Genomic DNA, 18781 nt, shown 5'->3' with positions numbered 1-18781 from the left:
CCATCGATCTAGGAGTCAGAGAGCAATGTTAGACATTCTAGCATACAGGTTTCAGATGCATCAGCATCACCATCATCATCATCATCATCATCATCATCATCAGCATCATCATCATCATCATCATCGTCAGCATCGGCATCTCTTGCCATTTCACTTTGGCCAAACGCATCTCTGCATACAGCCACGCACTGCCCGCTCTTTCTGCCCCATTTCGGGCCTATGGAGCTCCACTTGAGGCCAGTTGCTGGTTGAAATTGATTTGGAAGTCGATTACGATTATGTATATTGTCTTATGCTTCGCTTCGCTCTGCATTGCCTTGCTCGGGTTTACTTCGCTCTGCTTTGCTTTGGTCTCAGATTTGTCTTTGGTCGTGCTTTTATTGCATAATGAATATATATGCATATTGAGTAGATACATATGTATGTACATATTATTTATATATATATGTATGTCGATCGCATTGCACTGCGTAGGTTTACGATGCACTCCGCCTACCGTTGCTCATTACCGAAACTAGATCAATTCGTGCATTGTGTTTCGATTTGGTAGCTGGGATTGACCAGGCTAAGAAAAAATTGAATTATTTATTTTTTTTTTTTTATTGCTTTGCTTAAATGATATTGATTTAATTGATGTTTGTATTTTTTTTTTTTTTTTATTATTTATTAAAGATTTCAACTAATTGACTTCAAGTATATCATATGTAATACATATGTTATATGTAATATGAAGGCTAAGAAGAAGACTAAGCCAGTGCTTAAGTTATAAACTAGTTTTAACTTTATATTAATTCTAATTTAAAATAAATAAATAAATACATAAAAATATTGAAGTTAATTTGAAGAAAAAACAAATATTAATAATATATATATTATATATATCAAATATACTTAAAACAGAACAGAGCATCCACTTTCTACGTAATTTTTTAAATTTATAAATAACTTTTGTATTTTAAGTTTTAATAAATTTTAACATTTATATTTATAATTTTAATAAATACCTTCATAATTTCTTATATGATTTATTTTTAATTCTTAATATATAATTAATATTAATATATAATATATCATTTTTATCTTACAAATCTTAATATTTTAAATTTATTTTTTAATATTTTCATAAATTAGTTTATTATTATTTAGATAAGTTCTTAATATATTTGATTTATTTTACAATATTTTTATAAATTTACACCAATCGATTTAACAAATAAAAATTATTTACATATATATATATATATATATATATATATTTGTTTTTAAGGTTTTCAACTTAACTTATATATATACATATTTTTAGTCGTCTTCAAATTTTATGTCATAAAATATGAAAATTGATAAATGTTTTCAAAACTAATATATGTTGCTCAGCCGTCACTAAAGTGTTCCCAGGCTTGTTTAGTGCGACTTGACCCAGGTTCAAATTATGATTTAATACCCATAGAAACACATTAAAACGAAAAACCGCTGTAATTTGTTTATTTTGTGCCAATATTTGCTTAAACATGTCTAAACGCTTGTCTAGTAGCATTTTATGTTGAGTGTTTGCATTTTTTATTTATTTATTTATTGTTGTTTTTGTTTTCTGCTCCACTTTGGCGCTCTTCTAGTTTTGCATAATGCCACGCTCCCTGCCCTTGCCCCGGCCTGGCACGTTTTTGCTTGAAATAATTAAAAACGATTTTGGCAACAAGCAAACCAACAAACAGACATTTGTAACATTACCATTTTAGCCCGACATTTACTTGTGTGTAGTACAATAAAATTATAAAACATTTAAAGATGTTTACCAGTCGGTTCGTTTAAGCCCAAACCGTGTCTGCCCTTTGTTGCCTCTTGGTGACAACATTTGACACAATTTGTCGCTGACGCGGCAATTTACTCAAAAAGAAGAAGAAAACGCAACACGCGAGCGAGCATTATTCAACTGGGAGATACCATAGACTTCTTTCAGCATAGTTTTGATGTGCAACGTATTTTATTTTAGACAAAGCAAAAATACATGTGGAAAGTGTTTCAGTAGTAGCTTTATGCCCAGGATTTATGCGTTGTATATGATTATGAAAATCACAGAGAAAGGCGGTGAAATTAGAGAGCGTCTACGAGAGAGAATGATAGAAAAAGTGAGAGCGATAAATGGAATAGTGGAAGGGAGAGAGAGAAAGAGAGAGAGAGAGAGAGAGAAAAAAAAAGAAGAGTGAGATTTAGATTTAGATTTGGCGAGGCAAATAATCAGTGAGAGAAAAGAGGAAGAGAGAATTTAAAAAAAAATAGACATATATGTACATATATATATATATATATAGGGGGTGACTGAGTCAGCGAGAGAGTCGAAAAAGATGAGATATTCATTATATATTCCGACTGATAGGTAGTTTCCCTCTTGCTTTTCTATCTGCTCACCTCTCTAGCCATCAATAATATAGAGAGATTCCGACTCTTTCGCATGAAGCCTATCAAGCACAACTGTTTTTGGGTCTAATCTAAGATATGCCAACTAGTTGCATATGGTTATATTCAGAGAAGACTCATCGGCGGCCAATTGCTTGTAAAACTCCAAACTTCATTATGCACATTAAATAGTTACAGGGTATATAAACAAATCGCTTGAGTGATGCCCAAGTTAAATGGTGTTTTATACTGCATGCGTGTGTGCTATGCTCCGACTGTGGCTTGGATTTTCCGAGACTTTTTGAGTTGACTCTGCCCCATGCACATGAGTTGCAACAGGGGCCGGCAAAATGACACCACACAAAACGGCGACAGACATGACAGACCCAATGTTGCTGTTGTTATTGTTGTTGTTGTTGTTGTTTTTGTTGTAGCTGCTGCTGCTCAAAAACAAAAAAACTGCAATTGCTTTACGACCTGGCTAGCTGCATGTGTGCGAAAAATGAAACAAAAACCCGGCCCAGGTCTAGTTGGAGTGCGGCGGAGTCTGCGTAATCGTTGCACGGAGATTTGCATCTTTGATAAGAGACGGGTGTTGGCTTGTCACTCATGCTCAATGGCTGTTTGCCTCTCGTTGTTGTTATTGTTTTGTTGCCGTTGTTGTTGTGTTTGTTTTTGTTTTCTTGCTTTTACTTTGCTCGGCCATTCACTTTCTCCGCATGCCTTTTATTTGACTTTGCTGTTTACTTTGCTAATTTTTTGGCTCTTTCAAAAGTGAAACAGCAAAACCAGAGAGACGCTGCGACGATTATGTATTGGCGTATGCAAATTTCCCATCGATATTATTCAATCATCTGATTTGTAGTAGTATTTGTAGCGGCACGCAACGCTTCTAATCGCCTGACTCGAATGCCATCGGAGCTCTGGTGCTTTATGATGACACAATTTGGCATAATTTGGTGAGGCATTGCATCAGTCGGTTTAATGTTGACGCATTGCGTGCATTGTGCTCCAATTCCTGCGATAAGTATTATTCATAACAAAAACAAGCTGAAACAGCAACAGTAACAGCAACAACGAGCGAGAAGCGCAGAGCGACAGGCCGCGGAGCAATGCCAAGTTCGTTGCCTAAGTCTTTTGTTAGCGGGCGTCGAATTGATGTCGCGTACTTTACGACGCGATCTTTTTAACCCATTCACAGGGCCATATAAACAGCACCCAATCAATCAGCGGACCGACAGGTGCACAACTCATGCCTCAAATGACAAAGTCACAGACGTTGCCAATTAACATAGGTCGTCTAAAAAATTGTATGCTTAATTTTATGTGTGTGCAGATGAGTGCAGTTAAAAAGACGTCGCGACGCATCGCTCAGCATCTCTGTCTGCCTGCGTGCCTGCCTGCCCGACTTGTTTGTGTCATCTTCATCTACTTGTCCAGTCTATTTGCTTGTTGAATTTGGCTTGGTTTGGTTTGGTTTGCTTGGGTTTGTCTAGCTTTCGAGTTGCCCAAGTGAAAGGCCTGCGGTGAGTGTCGAGTATTTTTGTGAGCATTTAGTAAAATGGGTATTATGAATATATTGAGCCATTTGTAGAGAAAATTTTATTTTCTATAGCCATCAAAAGATTGCAAAAAGTTGCCTTAACAAACTAACTTGCCATAAATCCTTTTATGTGACTTTTAAATTAATTTTATTCAAGTTCGTTAGTTAAATATATATATTTACATACTTTGCATGTTTTGGCAGTGTATTCCATCTTCAGTGCGTATTATTTATATTTTTCTTCGTTTTCATATTTGTTGTTTTGCACAGCTTTGGCTAAGCGCAGCTCAGCTGAATTTCGAATTGAAATTAAAATCTCTCAAGACGCAGCAGCCTATGCGTTGCTTACATAAGGTAAGACCGCTCCGGATCCGACATACTTGAAAACACTTGGAAACGCTGGTTGCAAGCAGCGCTCGACTCATGCAGTTGGCCGGTTGTCCAGCACCCACTAATCGAACAGGAAGACGACAGGGCGATGCATTCACTTTGCATGAACGGCTTTGCAGAGCCGCAGCGACAGAAATCAATTTGAGATTTTGTCATAGTTTTATGTGTGGACATTAATCTTCGTATATTTCGATCGGTTTTATTTTATTTACGATTTACGATTCGGTTGATCTGACTGTTGACTAAAATGTAGGCGAAGGTTATATTTGTTGTTTTTTAATTAATTTCGAATTCGTCTTTATTTATGAGAGAATTAAAATATATTATAGCTTAGCACATTAACTTTCAATACGAATAGTTCCGGCACAAAGCTAAGTAATTGTAAGAAGAGCAACGAAATAGGCTGGTAAAATAATACAAACTATAAATATTTACAAGAGAATTTTATTTACATTAGATAAGAAATTAAATTTCACTTGCGTCAAATTACTATATGCAAAATATCTTTATCATTTGCATAAATAAGTTTTTAAATAAACAATTATTTAAAATAGTTTCTTTTAAAATACGTTTATAAATATGTACAGCGCGCCAACATTCAAACTAGGACGTTTGATTCAAGTTGCTTGCAAATATGTAATCGAAACGACTGCCTATCGGCAGCTATCGATGATTTGTTCAGCCTTATGTGTGTGCTCAGCTGTTCGCTGTGTTACATGTGGTCGTGTGCATGTGAGTGTATTTATTCATAACCAGAGAGTGTAAAAATAACAGTCAATGCCATAGGGGTAAGCATCATAAAATATATATATTATGCGCCGTTAAGGTACAACTCGCATATTTTGTTTAAGTGCATATAAGGCAAAAAATAAAACAACCAAAATTAAGCACCATAAGCAGAATAGGAACAAAGTGTCACAAGCAGTGCCGAGTGTATGTGTGTTAGAGATGGTAAATGTTGCGATATTTCACTTACAGTGACAGCTGGAAATGCCAAAATACCTATTTGATATGTTACGAACAGTTACTAAAAAAGACTGAAATATATTAATTCAATTTATATACAACAAATTACACATTAATTTAGTCTTAAATTACCAATTTTAACCGCAGTGTAGTCTCAACAAATAATAATGCCGTGTATGCTATCTTAAGTTTCAGGAACTGCGACCAGTTCAAATACCTGCGATTGGCCAAAGTCGCGATAACAACGCTCATCGCTCTTAAATCTGCACGAGTGTGTGTGTGTGTGTATGTGCGGGTGTGTGAATGAAAAACTTGCAACTGTGAAAATATAACCAAAAATAAAGGCAAATCTGTCTAGAGTGCGTTGACTCCCCGCCAGCGACAGTGATATAGCCCATCAACAGCTGGAAAGTTGCAGCACCAGCACTAGGAGCAGGTAAGCATGCAAACCTCCGCATATTCCTTGCCAACCTGTGCACTCAGCTGTGTCCTTCTGCTTAGAACTAAAATATTACTTTCGTTCAGTAGCGGCGACTCAGGTGGCCATGGCGGACACGGCGACAGCAGCTACAACTGCGACGGCCTCCAAGAAGAAGTATCGAAATAAGAAGAAGACACAACAGCCACAGAAGCCGGAGGCAAAGCCAGCACAAGGACCAGCAAGAGTCAAGGCTGTTGTACACCAGTCCAATGGGCATGTCGACTCTGCGAATGAAATGGCCGCAATCAATAGCCTTATGGAGCAGGTGCAGCTGTTTAATGGCCATGCTGTAGACGGGCCAAAGGTGACAGCTGAATCGTCCTCTGTGGCTGCCACGGTCAATGGGCATGCCAATAAGAGCGCTGCCATCAACAACAACAATCACATAAACAATAACAACAACAGCAGCAACAATAACAACGATGTGAACAACATCAACTCTAGCAGCCGCAACAGAAAAAACAATGGCAGCAGTAGTAAAGCGAAAAACAACAACAAGTCCCAGGCATCAATAGAGGATTCGGAAAGCGGAGAGCACGACACATCATTAACAGCCGCGGTAGCAACAAGCAACACAAGTGACACAAGCACTGCCAACACACATACATCAACAGCAACTACAGCTAAGATTGCCGCTGCGGACAGCACCCAAGATGAGGCGCCCTCGACGTCGGCAGCTGCCGGAGCAGGCGCCACTGCGGCACAGCCCCAAGAACAAGAAGAAGAACAACAACAAACACAGCTCCAGCTTAAACCTGCCATTACAGCCGATGAGATAGTTTATAAGGAATACGAAGCCGAGCATCAAATGCACGTAAGTGATGTCATTCCATCCACAGCATATTGTGCGTAATTTGACACACCTTCGATCTATTGCAGGAAATAATGCGTCTGATACAGGCAGAGCTGTCCGAGCCATATTCGATATACACGTACCGCTACTTCATCTACAATTGGCCAAAACTATGCTTCCTCGCCGCGCATGATAATCAATATGTGGGCGCCATCGTATGCAAGCTGGACATGCATATGAATGTGAGGCGCGGCTACATTGCGATGCTGGCGGTGCGCAAGGAGTATCGCAAGCTTAAAATTGGCACCACGCTCGTGACCAAAGCCATTGAGGTAAGTGTCTGTGTGTCCAGATAATTGGACAATTAACTGTATTCGAGTCATTCCCCCTTTCAGGCTATGCTAGCGGACAATGCTGATGAAGTGGTGCTAGAAACGGAGATGCGTAACGAGCCAGCGCTGCGTCTGTATGAGAACTTGGGATTTGTGCGTGATAAACGACTTTTTCGTTACTATTTAAACGGCGTCGATGCGCTGCGCCTGAAGCTCTGGTTTAGATGAGCCGACGCGTCGTTCAATGATGCCGTTGAAATTATTGTCTAGTGGCCGCCAAGCGAGAGCTCTAATTAGGTTGCCTTGTTTCGACTATACAGTTAACACCCAATGTTTCTTTGGGCTGGCTTCCATACTGTCCACACGAACAGGACTCTTGTTTGTTTTTTTTTTTTTTTTTAACAGATATATGTATATATATATACCAAAATATATATGTATGTGTATATGAATATGATTAGGCGTTTGTTTGTCGTTTAATTTCCTCTCACCGTGGCGCATGACAAACAATATTTTGTACCTATTAACTAGGAATTACAGTTTTAAATTTCTTTAATTAATGTATGTAAATTATTTTAAATAACTTTAGCGTATGGCAAACAACCAACAATACATAATACATAACAGCCGTAACAACAACAGCAGCAACAACAGAAATAACAGTAAAAAATTAAATACATGGAAATAAAAACGTTACATACACATGCGAAACGTGCTTTACATACTTACATAATTACCTAATTACGAGTACAGTTAAAGTTTAAAAGCAGAATCAGAAGCAATAACCGGTTGCATTATATTTGTAAATTAGACAAACGATATTACAACTAAAAGCGCAAAAACTAAACACAAAAAATAAGAAGAAAGAAAAAACAACATAAGACACATCAACTAATAACCAAAATATTCATATTTATTTAGGTATATGTATGTTATAATAAAAAAGAGAACAAGAAACTCACAGCAAACAAACAAGAAAAAGAAAAAAAAAAAAAAAAACAAGAACAACAACAAATGTATATCAAATAAACATTGAAACTGAAATCACACACAGACACGCAAAATATCGTAAACATTTACATAAGTACACATTGACATCCAGATATAAATATTTATATATGTTGTGTCTTGTTATGCACACACACATACATACATGCATAAGTACATACTTTCACTCGTACTTGTATTAATACAAAGAAACAAACAAACATATATTGTATATACACACATATATATACAAATATATGTTGAATCAAATTACGCGTGCTAACTTGTGGCATTTTAAACATTTACAAAACATAGTTGAACAACAAGAGAAATGTGAGAACATAAAGTTGAACGAGAAACATTTCGTGAATATATAGCATGAGGCGTGTTGTTAACGATCAAGACTTTGCCCTAATTATAGATAATTACAAAACAAAAGAAAAAGAACAAAAACTATAGAAAACAAAACTGAATAAATTGAGCAATTATGAAAATCTAATCACAATTTGACTAACTGCTTGAATATACATAGATATACATATTAAGTATCTATATTATATACACATATATATTTACAATGTATTTCTATGCAATAATATTGAGCCAACAGATGTTATGGATAAGTGGTTCTAGAAATATTTAGTGTGGAAACTAATACCTGTCTGACTTACGTCTCTCTCTTTATAAATAGATCGTAACCTATGTAAATTTGAGACTCTTCGACCGAACAGTCAATGGATCCCTCCTAAGCGAATGCTTCTATAATGTATTCAATGTAAAATTCATTTATTCAGATCTATTTATAAAATATTTCAGTAGCTTCGTATTTCATTCGCGAGACCTCTCAGACTCACATAGCCTTTGGAATGGGATCTTTGGCACATATATCAGATGTTATATTTAAGGACTACATATCAAATACATAAAATATTCTGTCTTTATTTTACACAGCCCACCCAGCTGACTCATTGCAAAACATTGACTAACTTTAACACTTTCTTTTAATTTTATTAAATTATTATATAAAAAAAAAAAAAAAACAACTACAATACTTAACGCTTAACGTAGGTGGTGCAGACAGGAATAGCTTGGAAACAATTCCCCTGGGTCCGCCACATACGAGTTGCATATACAAGGCTGCAGCATTCTCGTACACTGTACGCCCACATGGCTGCGTTTTGGGGCGTAACGCTTAACAATATGAACAACATTTAGATAGCTAAAAATATGTAGTCAGAGTGGAGTTACTATCTATTTATATATAAAAATATATACACTAAGCCGGGATTTGTCTACAGAAATGCCGCCGGTTATCACCTGCTGCGTTTGGTTTTAGCTGCGGACGTCGCCGTCGCCGTCGTCGTTGTGCTGGACTCACGCAGTTGCTTGAGCTCGCTGCGTGCAGCTGCCTTAATGCTCTGCACCTGCTGGCGCACGGTGGGGTTTTTGTAGTTGACGGGCGGCGGTGTAGGCGCTAACGTCTGGGATTTGTCAAACAGATCGCTGACCTCGACCATGCGCGGTTTGAAGAACATGTTCGGGCGTATGACAGACTTCTCGGGATGTTTGAACAGGTTGAGCAGGCCCCAGGACTGCTCTCGTCGCTCGCTCTCTGAGAGTGTTGCGTTCTCCACCTCCGACTCGAGCATCCAGGCAGCATTGCGCACCTCGATGCGCAGTCGCTCGCACTCCTCCAGGCTGACGTTTTTGCTCACATTCAGCAGCTGCTCCAACGGATTCACAATGTACATTGCCGAGTGATCCGGCTTCGCCAGGGCGCGGCCCTCGTTCAGCGATATGGCACGATTGTGAAAGTCAAACTGTGAGTAGAACTCAAAGAACTGTAGGAGCAGTTCGCTCAGGCTGCTCGTATTCCGACTTTGGAAGCCCACACGCTCCATGTCCCGCGCAAAGGTACAATTGATGCCATCCTCAGTGACCCGAATGTCCGCTGTGTTCGCGGCCTTCACCATTGCTCCAATCGACGGCAGAATGGGCTGCCGCATCTGCTGCAGGAAGAACATGACCAGGCAGGTCAGCGAGAAGTTGGTAATCCAGCGTCCTGGCGACGGATTTGTTAAGCCACATGATTGCGCCCAGCGCCGCACGCAAAAAGTCAAAGGCCGCACGCGCGGATCCATCTCTCCAAACATGTACAGCAGCTCGGACATGAAGAAGCCAGTGCTGTAAGGGAATATAGTATATCCAGTGAGTCGAGATTCAAATACTTTTACTTTTAATAAGGTAAAGCTAAGAGGAGCGTTTGGTTATTGTTTGTAGGAGAATAATCCATATAAAACCTTTATCTAGACCATGATTTTTCCATTTCCAATAATTAACATAAAAATACAATAAAATAAATAATAATATTAGTCATAGCAACAGAGCTGTTCTAAGAAACCATATTCCATTTCCATTAGTTAAAAAAAATTATGAGATTCTATTAGTTTCCTCAAGTCACAAAGATACAAAGCTTTCGTGCTTTGTGATTCACCTGCCATAGAGCGCCAGGGCGTGGCATTTCATACGGAGAACTGACCATCTCCACCGACTGGATACGGTTTTGAATGCATTGTGGGCTTAGTTTTATCAGCAACTAGTTCATCAGCGTCACCGACATTGTGAATCATAATCGAATCACAAACGGAATGCCAATGTGGTGGGAGGCATATTAAGTGTAACTGATTCACCTGCAGCATGGGCAAAAGGGATGACAATACTATCCCGTTATGTGTGTTTTATATGCCATTTGGCAATCGGCAACTGTTGTTATCTAATCTTATCAACAAAAGCTTTGGCTTGCCTCAGCCTCAGCCGCAGCGTATGCTTATCTTATCTTATCTTAGGACCTCCCCCTCTGAAATATTTCTAATTATATCAACTTGGTCAGATACAATACAATACGGGCATTTCCTGACAAAACGATTTTAACGAACGAGCCAAACGGAGTTCCGATAACGGCGTATAAAATATATTATATATTTATACACTTTTTTCGAGCTATAAACAATCAAAAAGGTGAACAACTAAATTTCCATTCAGTGTAGAATAAAAAAAAAAAAAAATTATAGATATATTTATAAAAAAAAAAAGAAAGAAAAACTGATTTTTATTTTTAAATAACTGTGCAAATGAATTGACCTTCAATGGAAAAGGCCCAATCGTTTTTTTTTTTTTGTTCGTTGGTTAAGAATGTGATTAATAAAACAGCAGAAAACTTATGTTTCATATAGAGTTTGGTAATATTTTTGGTCTGAAATTCAACGAGTGTTGCAATAGAAAACCTATATATTAATCATATTGTGTGTATGCCACTGCTTCGCTCTGAAACGAAACCAAACACCCAAAGAGAGATAATGGTATTTGCTAAACACAACGCTGATAAGGCCAAGTGACTTGGCCGCCTTCAGCGTGGGTCTGGGCCTGGGCACAGAGAAGGAGGCATCGGAAGCTCGAGTGATTAACAGTTGGGCGTGATATGGGTAGAAATTTATACTAGCGCTGACTCAGTTACGTTTATTACTGTAGGACAGGTGGAAAATTGCATAAATTTGAATCTTTGGTATATTGAAGCCAATAATTTGATCTCCAACTCTCTTGCAGCCTTCCACAATGGGCATTGGCTATGGACCTGCCGACGAGCAGCTGGAAAAACAGATCGGCTGCGTGAAGTACACGCTGTTCTGCTTCAACATTATCGCCTGGATGATATCGACGGCGCTGTTCGCCTTGACCGTTTGGCTGCGTGCCGAGCCGGGCTTCAATGACTGGTTGCGCATCCTGGAGGCGCAGGCCTTTTACATTGGCGTCTATGTGCTGATCGCCATCAGCATCATCATGATGGCCGTCAGCTTTCTGGGCTGTCTCAGTGCGCTCATGGAGAACACACTGGCTCTCTTCGTATTCATTGGCACACAGATATTCGGCTTTATTGCCACTGTGGCCGGCTCGGCCATATTGCTGCAGTACAGTACAATTAATTCGAGCCTGCAGCCGCTGCTGAATGTGTCGCTGCGGCGATTTGTGTCCACTTCTGAGTACTCCTACTCTAACTATGTGCTGACCATGATCCAGGAGAATATTGGCTGCTGCGGTGCCAGCGGACCGTGGGACTATTTGGACTTGCGCCAGCCATTGCCCAGCTCGTGCCGCGACACCGTCAGCGGCAATGCCTTCTTCAGTGGCTGCGTGGACGAGTTGACCTGGTTCTTTGAGGGCAAAACTTCCTGGATTGTGGGACTGGCCATGGTGATGGCAATGCTATCGGTGATCTGTGGCGTTATGAGCTTTGTTCTGGTCCAGGCCGTCAAGAAGGAGGAGGAACAGGCCAGCAACTACAGACGCTAAGAGCTGACATAAAGCCAACATAACAACCATTTAGTTAACTAAGTTTTAAGCGTAATGAAGCAAAATACTACCCTGAACCCAACTAATAACAAGTAAGAAAACTCTAGTCGAGGGTGCTCGACTAGATACTACCCTGAGCCCAACTAATAAAAATGCCCATTTAGTATGGCTAAAATTTCAATTTCGATGTATTTAAAATATAAAAATATTTTGAACCAATTAAAAAAATTAACATAAGTCGCAGCGCTTGGGACTCGAACAAAATTTGAGAAATTAAAAAAAATGAAAAATTAGCTATAGTGGCATCTGACTTGAACTTGAATGTTTTTATTCGATAAACATAACGGGATGATTTATCGAATTTTAAAAGCAAACTCGACATCCGCGCTGTATACATGGTCATTTAAAAAAAAAAATTCAAGTCTCTAGCTCTTATATCTTCGGAAATTGACGCGTTCAAACATACGGACAGACGGACAGACGGACGGACTGACAGACGGACAGGGCCAAATCAACTCAGCTCTGATCAAGAATATATATACTTTGTGGGGTCTGCCATGCCTTCTTCTGCCTGTTACATACATTTCAACAAAACCATTATAACCTGATTTCCCATTGAAAATGGGTTCAGGGTATAAAAAGTACCTGAGCGAGCGCACAGTGCAAGGAGTTACATCCATCGTTGATGGAGTTAAGTTTTCATTTCGAACAATAAGTACGTTAATAAACCATGAGAATGAAGCCAAATTTAGCCTACTAACGCTCCTACACCATATCGAAACTATTCAATGTACGGCACTTTTTGTAAGAATATCAAGTTATAATAAATATCAAGTTAATAAATGAATATAGTTGTTTATCCACTACTCACAGGTTGCTCATTGATAGATCAATTTCCAGGTCGAGGTGCTCGTGATGGTATTTGATGATGGGCACACGCGCCTGCAGAATACGCCGCACATGACAGACTCCGGGCAGAAACAGATGCAGCATATCACCAATGCACTCCATTTGTCGTTGCGTCTGCGAACGTCCATTGCTTAGATTCTCCTTAGTGTGGTATATGAGACGCGATGCTTCGCGTTGACTATCTTGGTCTGTGCCTGGGGTTTTGCCATCGAAGCGCAATATTAAATCCAAATCACAACCCATTTTGCCAAAGCCATTCACCGAGGATCCGAATGGCTGTGCCAACGCATCCGGAAACATGCCCGAGATGGCCTGTTCCACCTGGAGCGCAGCAATAAAGCGCATGCGCACGCCCAGTTCATTCAAACGTGTCTGTTCGTACAGCAGATTCAGTTGTTGATCGATGCCAGCGGCACCGCGCAATAGCTCCTTCAAGGCTTCGTGGCTCAATGACCGCGTGCCGTTGACTGTGTGCAGCGCCAGCGTTTTCTGATTAGCCGCCAATTTAGCTTGTCCCCGTCTACCAGCGCCTCCAGTTGGTGCTCTAAACCAAAGGAACGGCGAGCGTACCGGCACGCCACTGCCGCTGAGTTCTGCATTGTAAGCACTTGAACTGATCGCGGCGGATGCTTCGCCGGCGCTGGCATACTCCAGCAGCATATAGTGCAGCTCATCCTCATGCTGTACGGAGTAGTGTTGGACAGTGACAATACGTCCGAATCGGCTGCAGTAGTTATACAATTCGTTGTATGACTTCTCAGAGCTGACCTGTACCACGATGCTGCGCTGCGCCTGCTGGTGACGGCTGCCAATGAACTCCTCATAGTTGGGTTTACCTGTGGGTCGACGTGACACTTATTTCAGATGAGTAACGTCAAATTAACTATTATTGTTTACCAACCTCGAGCAGCGGCTTCTGTACCGGCTGCGGCGCATTGTTTTATGCAATATGTGCGCCAATGGTGGAGCTGGGGTGATAGGCGCATTAGGGTGTTCATGGTGTTTGGCTGGAGCTATCGGGACAACCTCATATACCTGCTGTATTTAGTTTTGCTGGGAATATGACAAAACTCCACTGTATATTAGTTCTATTGGCTTAGATTTGAGGTTATAGGGCTGCAGTTATTGCATACCAGGGCTGCCGTATGCATATATCGATTCGGTTTCACATCTGCTTTTCCATGATAATCGATATATATTGAGTTTGAAAATCGGCGCCTCAGATAAAATTTTTATTGTAAAACAGAATAACAGAAACATATTTACGCAATCTCTTATGCTCTTCTGTATTTTCAATTGGACTCATTGCCTTACACAGACTGTAATATAAACAATATATTGGTTTATTAAACTGTTTTAATACACATTTCAGTTAATATTGATATTACATATAAATTGATTTTTGTTTTCAGTTTGTTCATGGATGCGTTATTTGCTCTTTGTATAACTAGGTTAAATTTATGCTATATAAGTATGTACGTCCAAAAGTAAAACGCTTTGTATATTTTTGAAATATAACGCGCAATGTTTTATGTGGGTTCCGTTAATATTTTCTTAAATATTTGATTATATACCTAGCAATATATATTTATAAATATATATACATACATATGTAATGTGGTATATATGATGAAGTTATTGCAGATATTTGTGGTAATACATTATGAAGGTTATAATTTTTTAATTGTTATTGCTTACTTATTTTTGTTTTGCATTTAAAGAATTGGGCTTGAATTGGTTGTGATTTCGTGGCTCTTGCGGACGATGGCTAATCAATTTTGTGTGTGTGAGTGCTTGTATTGTTTGTGTGTGTGAGTTAAGATACATATATTTAGAACATAAGGTATTTCAATCAAATCAGTTTCATTGATAATTTTTCGCCTTTGTGGTATCATAGAAAGCGAAAACGCCAAATTTGCAAAACAATTTGCTTCTGCTTTGTTTTGGGCTGTTGTTGGGTTTCTCCTTTGTTTTTGATTGTTTTTACTTATTATCTCATTATCACATATGTTTCCTCAAATAAATTATGCATGTATGTGCTTTGAGACAATACAAAACGTATGGAAACATATATATTAAGCAACAATTTTACAGGCTTTCTATAGAATTAAACAATAGGAAATCAGCAAAACGACTTTACACAAGAAAGGAACATATTAAAAGCAGATTAAATTCTTGAACTTACAATTAATAAATAATTAGTACACAAGTAATTTTAATTTAGCTAAAGCTGCAATGTGCGCTGGGTTCGGTCTTTGAGTGTGTGTGTGTGTGTGTGGGAAGATCGCTTCTAAATGCATGTGCTGGATTTAACATAACTACGTTTAGTGTTGCACTTTACATTTGTATGTTATCATTGAATTAGTTTAGTGTTAGCAAAATGCACTCAAAATATTGCTTGCCGCGTTTCCCAATAACCCATGATCCCACTGTATACGGCCCATGGCCAAAAGTCTAGATGTCGTCTATCAGCCGTCCCTCTATTACCGATGAATGATGATAGTTTGGACGCGGCCTGAAGTCCTCGTTCTGCTCATTCAATTGTGTGGGCGACAGATCCACGCCTGGGCAAGATGGTGTCACAACAATTTGCTCATACTCGTGCATGCGTTTTCTATAATCGAATAGTTGATATTAACAAAATTTCGAATATACACATGCTATTGAAGTTCCTTACCCAAAGCAACGGAAAATCACGCTCTTGAGCCAGCCAAAAAAGTTGAACTCTGCAGTCAAGCCAGGCTTGACGGCGGGATTAGCTGTGCCCACATAGAACCAAACAACGAATACGACCAAAAAACAGGTTAAGGCATAATACCAGTTCACCAACAGCATAACCAGCAGCTTGGTGAGTGCCTGTGAAGGAAGAAATATAAGATTAAAGTGAACTTCTAAGAGGTTGGAAACTATCCACTTACTCCCAGTAGCGAGGCCCAGCGATTGCAGAAGCCAGAGTACCAGTTTTTCGTCTTGGAATGTATAGGCGGACGAATCGGGGCAATGGGCTCGTTCTCATCATCTGCTTCGCTGCCAGCCTGTGCTGTGGAAGGGTCGACGGTCACGCCAGTGCCGTCCGCCATTGCCGCTGGTTCCTGACCCGATGAAGTGCTTGGTCCTGACTCATTGATGTCTACAATATTCTCTAAAGGCACTGCTGGCAATGTTTGCGCTTGATGCATCGGTGAGTTCTGAGGACTCTGCAGGTTCTTGTGCCGCACGCGATCCGGAAATAGCATATCCAGATCATTGCCCCCATCCGATACGCTGCCATAGCGACGAGTCTCGTAGCTTGGACTCGATGCCTGTATACGAAAGCGTTCCTCGCGCTGCTCCTGAATATCAAAGGTTTGCGCCAGTGCGAAATAGGCGTAGTCTATGCAGGCATATGTCATCAGGAATGGCATCGTTACAATAGGCGCCAAAAAGTTAATGTCGCCTACGATAATAAAGGTTACGGTAACCAGAGCCACCACGGCCATTGCGTACAGGGGCACTTTATTAGGTCCGCGCTACATGAAATCAAATAGAAGAGAACAACGCAATGTGAGCAACAAGACAGAGTGAGAGAGATAGAGCTATTTACGTACACCCTTGCCCAGCACATCAATACCAGGTATGACGCTTTCCTTAGCAATACTCTGCAGAACGCGCGGCGTGCCGTACATCGCACCCAGGCAGGACGACATGCTGGACACATAGATACCCGCCAGCAGCAGAAAGTGAACGGCCGAAACCTTCACAGAGATCATGTAGTCTGTGTATAATACTCTTCGCTTGCATGTTGCACCCAAAAACAGCACAAAAACTAAGTACAGGAAAGTGCTGCACAAAACAAAAACGAATAAGTCGATCGATTGAGGAATCTATCACAATGAATGTCTTACGAAGTGCCAAAAGCGGCCAGCGTGCCGTTGGGAATGTCTGTGGATGGTGCGCGGAGGTCGCCACTCATATTGATGCCGGATAAGACGCCAGTGACGGTGGGAAAGAATACTCCAAAGACTTGAAACCACGAGTAGCCGTGTTCATATTTTGGCCAAAGATTTTCCATAAAATTTCCGCTCATCCACCCATCGAAATCGTTTTCTGCCAAAATACGTAATATTGTTAGATTTATTATGGAAGAAACGAAGGAGTGTTTTAGCACTTACCCGTATCCTCACCCACAAAGCTGCCTACCATGAAATCCAGCGCAGATATGAGCAATATCATCAGCAGAATAAACTGCAGTTTGATCACCCACTTGACGCCTGCCACATTGATGCAGCCGAGCAGTAGGACAGCTGCTGTTGCAAACCCGCGGATGGCCCATTTGTTATCCTCGAGACCCACTAGGCCGGCCATCGATTCGCCAAATCCCATCACGTTGAGGGCACAGCCCACAGCTTGTCCAAAGCAGTACAGTAAGCCGAGTGCCCCACCGAAACGGGAGCCGAGTGTGTGTGCAATGAGAAAATAAACACCGCCACTTTCCACGCGACATCTCTCACAGATACCAATGGCCGACAGCACACTAATCAAGGCAATGACCACAGTGCAAAAAATAATGAGCACGGCATTGATGATGCCAGCCTGGGCGACAATCCAGCCGGAGCGCAGGAAGACGATAACGCCAAACACGTTGATCAGGCAAGAGGTGAAGACACCATCCCATGTACCAAACAGCACCGGCTGTGAGATCAAGAAGTTCGAGCGCCACCTGTTGAGTGATGATGACATCAGTCAGATATTATTTGACAAAATTGTGAACTCGAACTTACCATGGCTTGTCACCTTGCTCTCCGGCAAAGATTTCGTTAGCGCCGGACGCATGATGACCGCCAGCTGCATACGTATACTCATTGCCCAAATCGACAAAGCCCCCCGTGTTGTTATTGCTGCGTTGACGAAAGTTTGCAACCGTTATCTCGCCTTCATCATCACCGCCAAGACCGAAGCGTTGCCAATCAACGGTGCGTCTATTGCCGTTACTTTCTACGTTATTACTCATACTTATGATGGTTGTCGACACGCCGTCCGCCACCCCCGCGCCAACAGCTTTGACAGTATGCTATTGTTGTTGTTCTTACTTTATTTATGGCACCTCGAACGATTAGTTTGGATTTCTTCGCACGAGACGCACTGAGTTTTAAACTGTTCTAAGTCAACCGTCGTTATAAACTGATTGTTATCCAATGCCGGAGTATTTGTTGCTGTTGCTGTTGCTATTTCTGTTTATGGTATCCAAAAACGCATCCACGCAAGCAGATTGTACTGAAGTCAATGTGTAGCGCCTCTATGGCTTACTTACTGCTACTGTGTGCTACAGTGTATATCATTGTTGTTTAGCGGTGCCATTAAACAGATCTGTCGTAGTTTTTAAATGCGTAAAAAAGTTAAATAAAAACACTTCTCATACATATACATACATATACATATAGCTCGGCAGCTCGTCATCGATAACATATTGTTGCTATTGCTGAGACGCACGATAACGATCACCCTGTCTATAGGCGCGTAAATTTAAATTATATCTGAATGTTGAAATGCAATTTTAAAATAAAATTTAAGATAGGTCTTAGAAAAATATTTTAAATTGCTCTAAAATTAATTATATTCGATAGTCTTTCAAAAAATGATTTTGAAATATCAGCGATGCA

General features: G+C 40.2%; 4 protein-coding genes across 9 annotated transcripts; 2 read left to right on the top strand and 2 right to left on the bottom strand.

Annotated features, from left to right (window-relative positions):
• Positions 1-5011: 5011 nt before the first annotated feature.
• On the top strand, positions 5012-7837 carry LOC6584267 (N-alpha-acetyltransferase 30A). 4 transcript variants are annotated; one of them, XM_032732433.2, is made up of 5 exons: positions 5012-5115; positions 5483-5729; positions 5819-6588; positions 6654-6899; positions 6963-7837. In XM_032732433.2, exons 3-5 carry the CDS (start codon positions 5839-5841, stop codon positions 7125-7127), a joined length of 1161 nt encoding a protein of 386 aa, XP_032588324.1. In that variant the 5' UTR covers positions 5012-5115; positions 5483-5729; positions 5819-5838; the 3' UTR covers positions 7128-7837. The 4 variants fall into 4 exon arrangements, with proteins under 4 accessions (XP_032588324.1, XP_032588325.1, XP_043867612.1 ...); XM_032732434.2 differs by having other exon boundaries at positions 5014-5115; positions 5822-6588; XM_044011677.1 differs by lacking the exon at positions 5012-5115 and having other exon boundaries at positions 5373-5729.
• Positions 7838-8655: 818 nt separating this feature from the next.
• Positions 8656-14283, bottom strand: LOC6584265 (poly(A) RNA polymerase, mitochondrial). The gene is made up of 3 exons (XM_002009885.4): positions 14044-14283; positions 13105-13978; positions 8656-10070 (listed from the first exon to the last, which is right to left on the bottom strand). Exons 1-3 carry the CDS (start codon positions 14138-14140, stop codon positions 9200-9202), a joined length of 1842 nt encoding a protein of 613 aa, XP_002009921.1. The 5' UTR covers positions 14141-14283; the 3' UTR covers positions 8656-9199.
• Positions 10796-12372, top strand: LOC6584266 (tetraspanin-2A). 2 transcript variants are annotated; one of them, XM_015161308.3, is made up of 2 exons: positions 10796-10904; positions 11490-12372. In XM_015161308.3, the coding sequence occupies exon 2, from the start codon at positions 11499-11501 to the stop codon at positions 12231-12233; it is 735 nt and encodes a 244-aa protein (XP_015016794.1). In that variant the 5' UTR covers positions 10796-10904; positions 11490-11498; the 3' UTR covers positions 12234-12372. The 2 variants fall into 2 exon arrangements, with proteins under 2 accessions (XP_015016794.1, XP_002009922.1); XM_002009886.4 differs by lacking the exon at positions 10796-10904 and adding an exon at positions 11330-11419.
• Positions 14284-14480: 197 nt separating the features above from the next.
• LOC6584264 (solute carrier family 12 member 8) lies at positions 14481-18617 on the bottom strand. Of its 2 annotated transcripts, XM_044011676.1 has the most exons (8): positions 18551-18617; positions 17903-18488; positions 17294-17841; positions 17027-17228; positions 16730-16964; positions 16061-16651; positions 15820-15998; positions 14481-15756 (listed from the first exon to the last, which is right to left on the bottom strand). In XM_044011676.1, the coding sequence occupies exons 2-8, from the start codon at positions 18130-18132 to the stop codon at positions 15597-15599; spliced, it is 2145 nt and encodes a 714-aa protein (XP_043867611.1). In that variant the 5' UTR covers positions 18133-18488; positions 18551-18617; the 3' UTR covers positions 14481-15596. The 2 variants fall into 2 exon arrangements, with proteins under 2 accessions (XP_043867611.1, XP_032588320.1); XM_032732429.2 differs by lacking the exon at positions 18551-18617 and having other exon boundaries at positions 17903-18544.
• Positions 18618-18781: the final 164 nt, after the last annotated feature.

Source organism: Drosophila mojavensis, unplaced genomic scaffold, assembly GCF_018153725.1.
Source record: "Drosophila mojavensis isolate 15081-1352.22 unplaced genomic scaffold, ASM1815372v1 contig_136, whole genome shotgun sequence".
Lineage (NCBI taxonomy): Eukaryota > Metazoa > Arthropoda > Insecta > Diptera > Drosophilidae > Drosophila > Drosophila mojavensis.
This window is presented reverse-complemented; position numbering and strand designations above follow the sequence as displayed.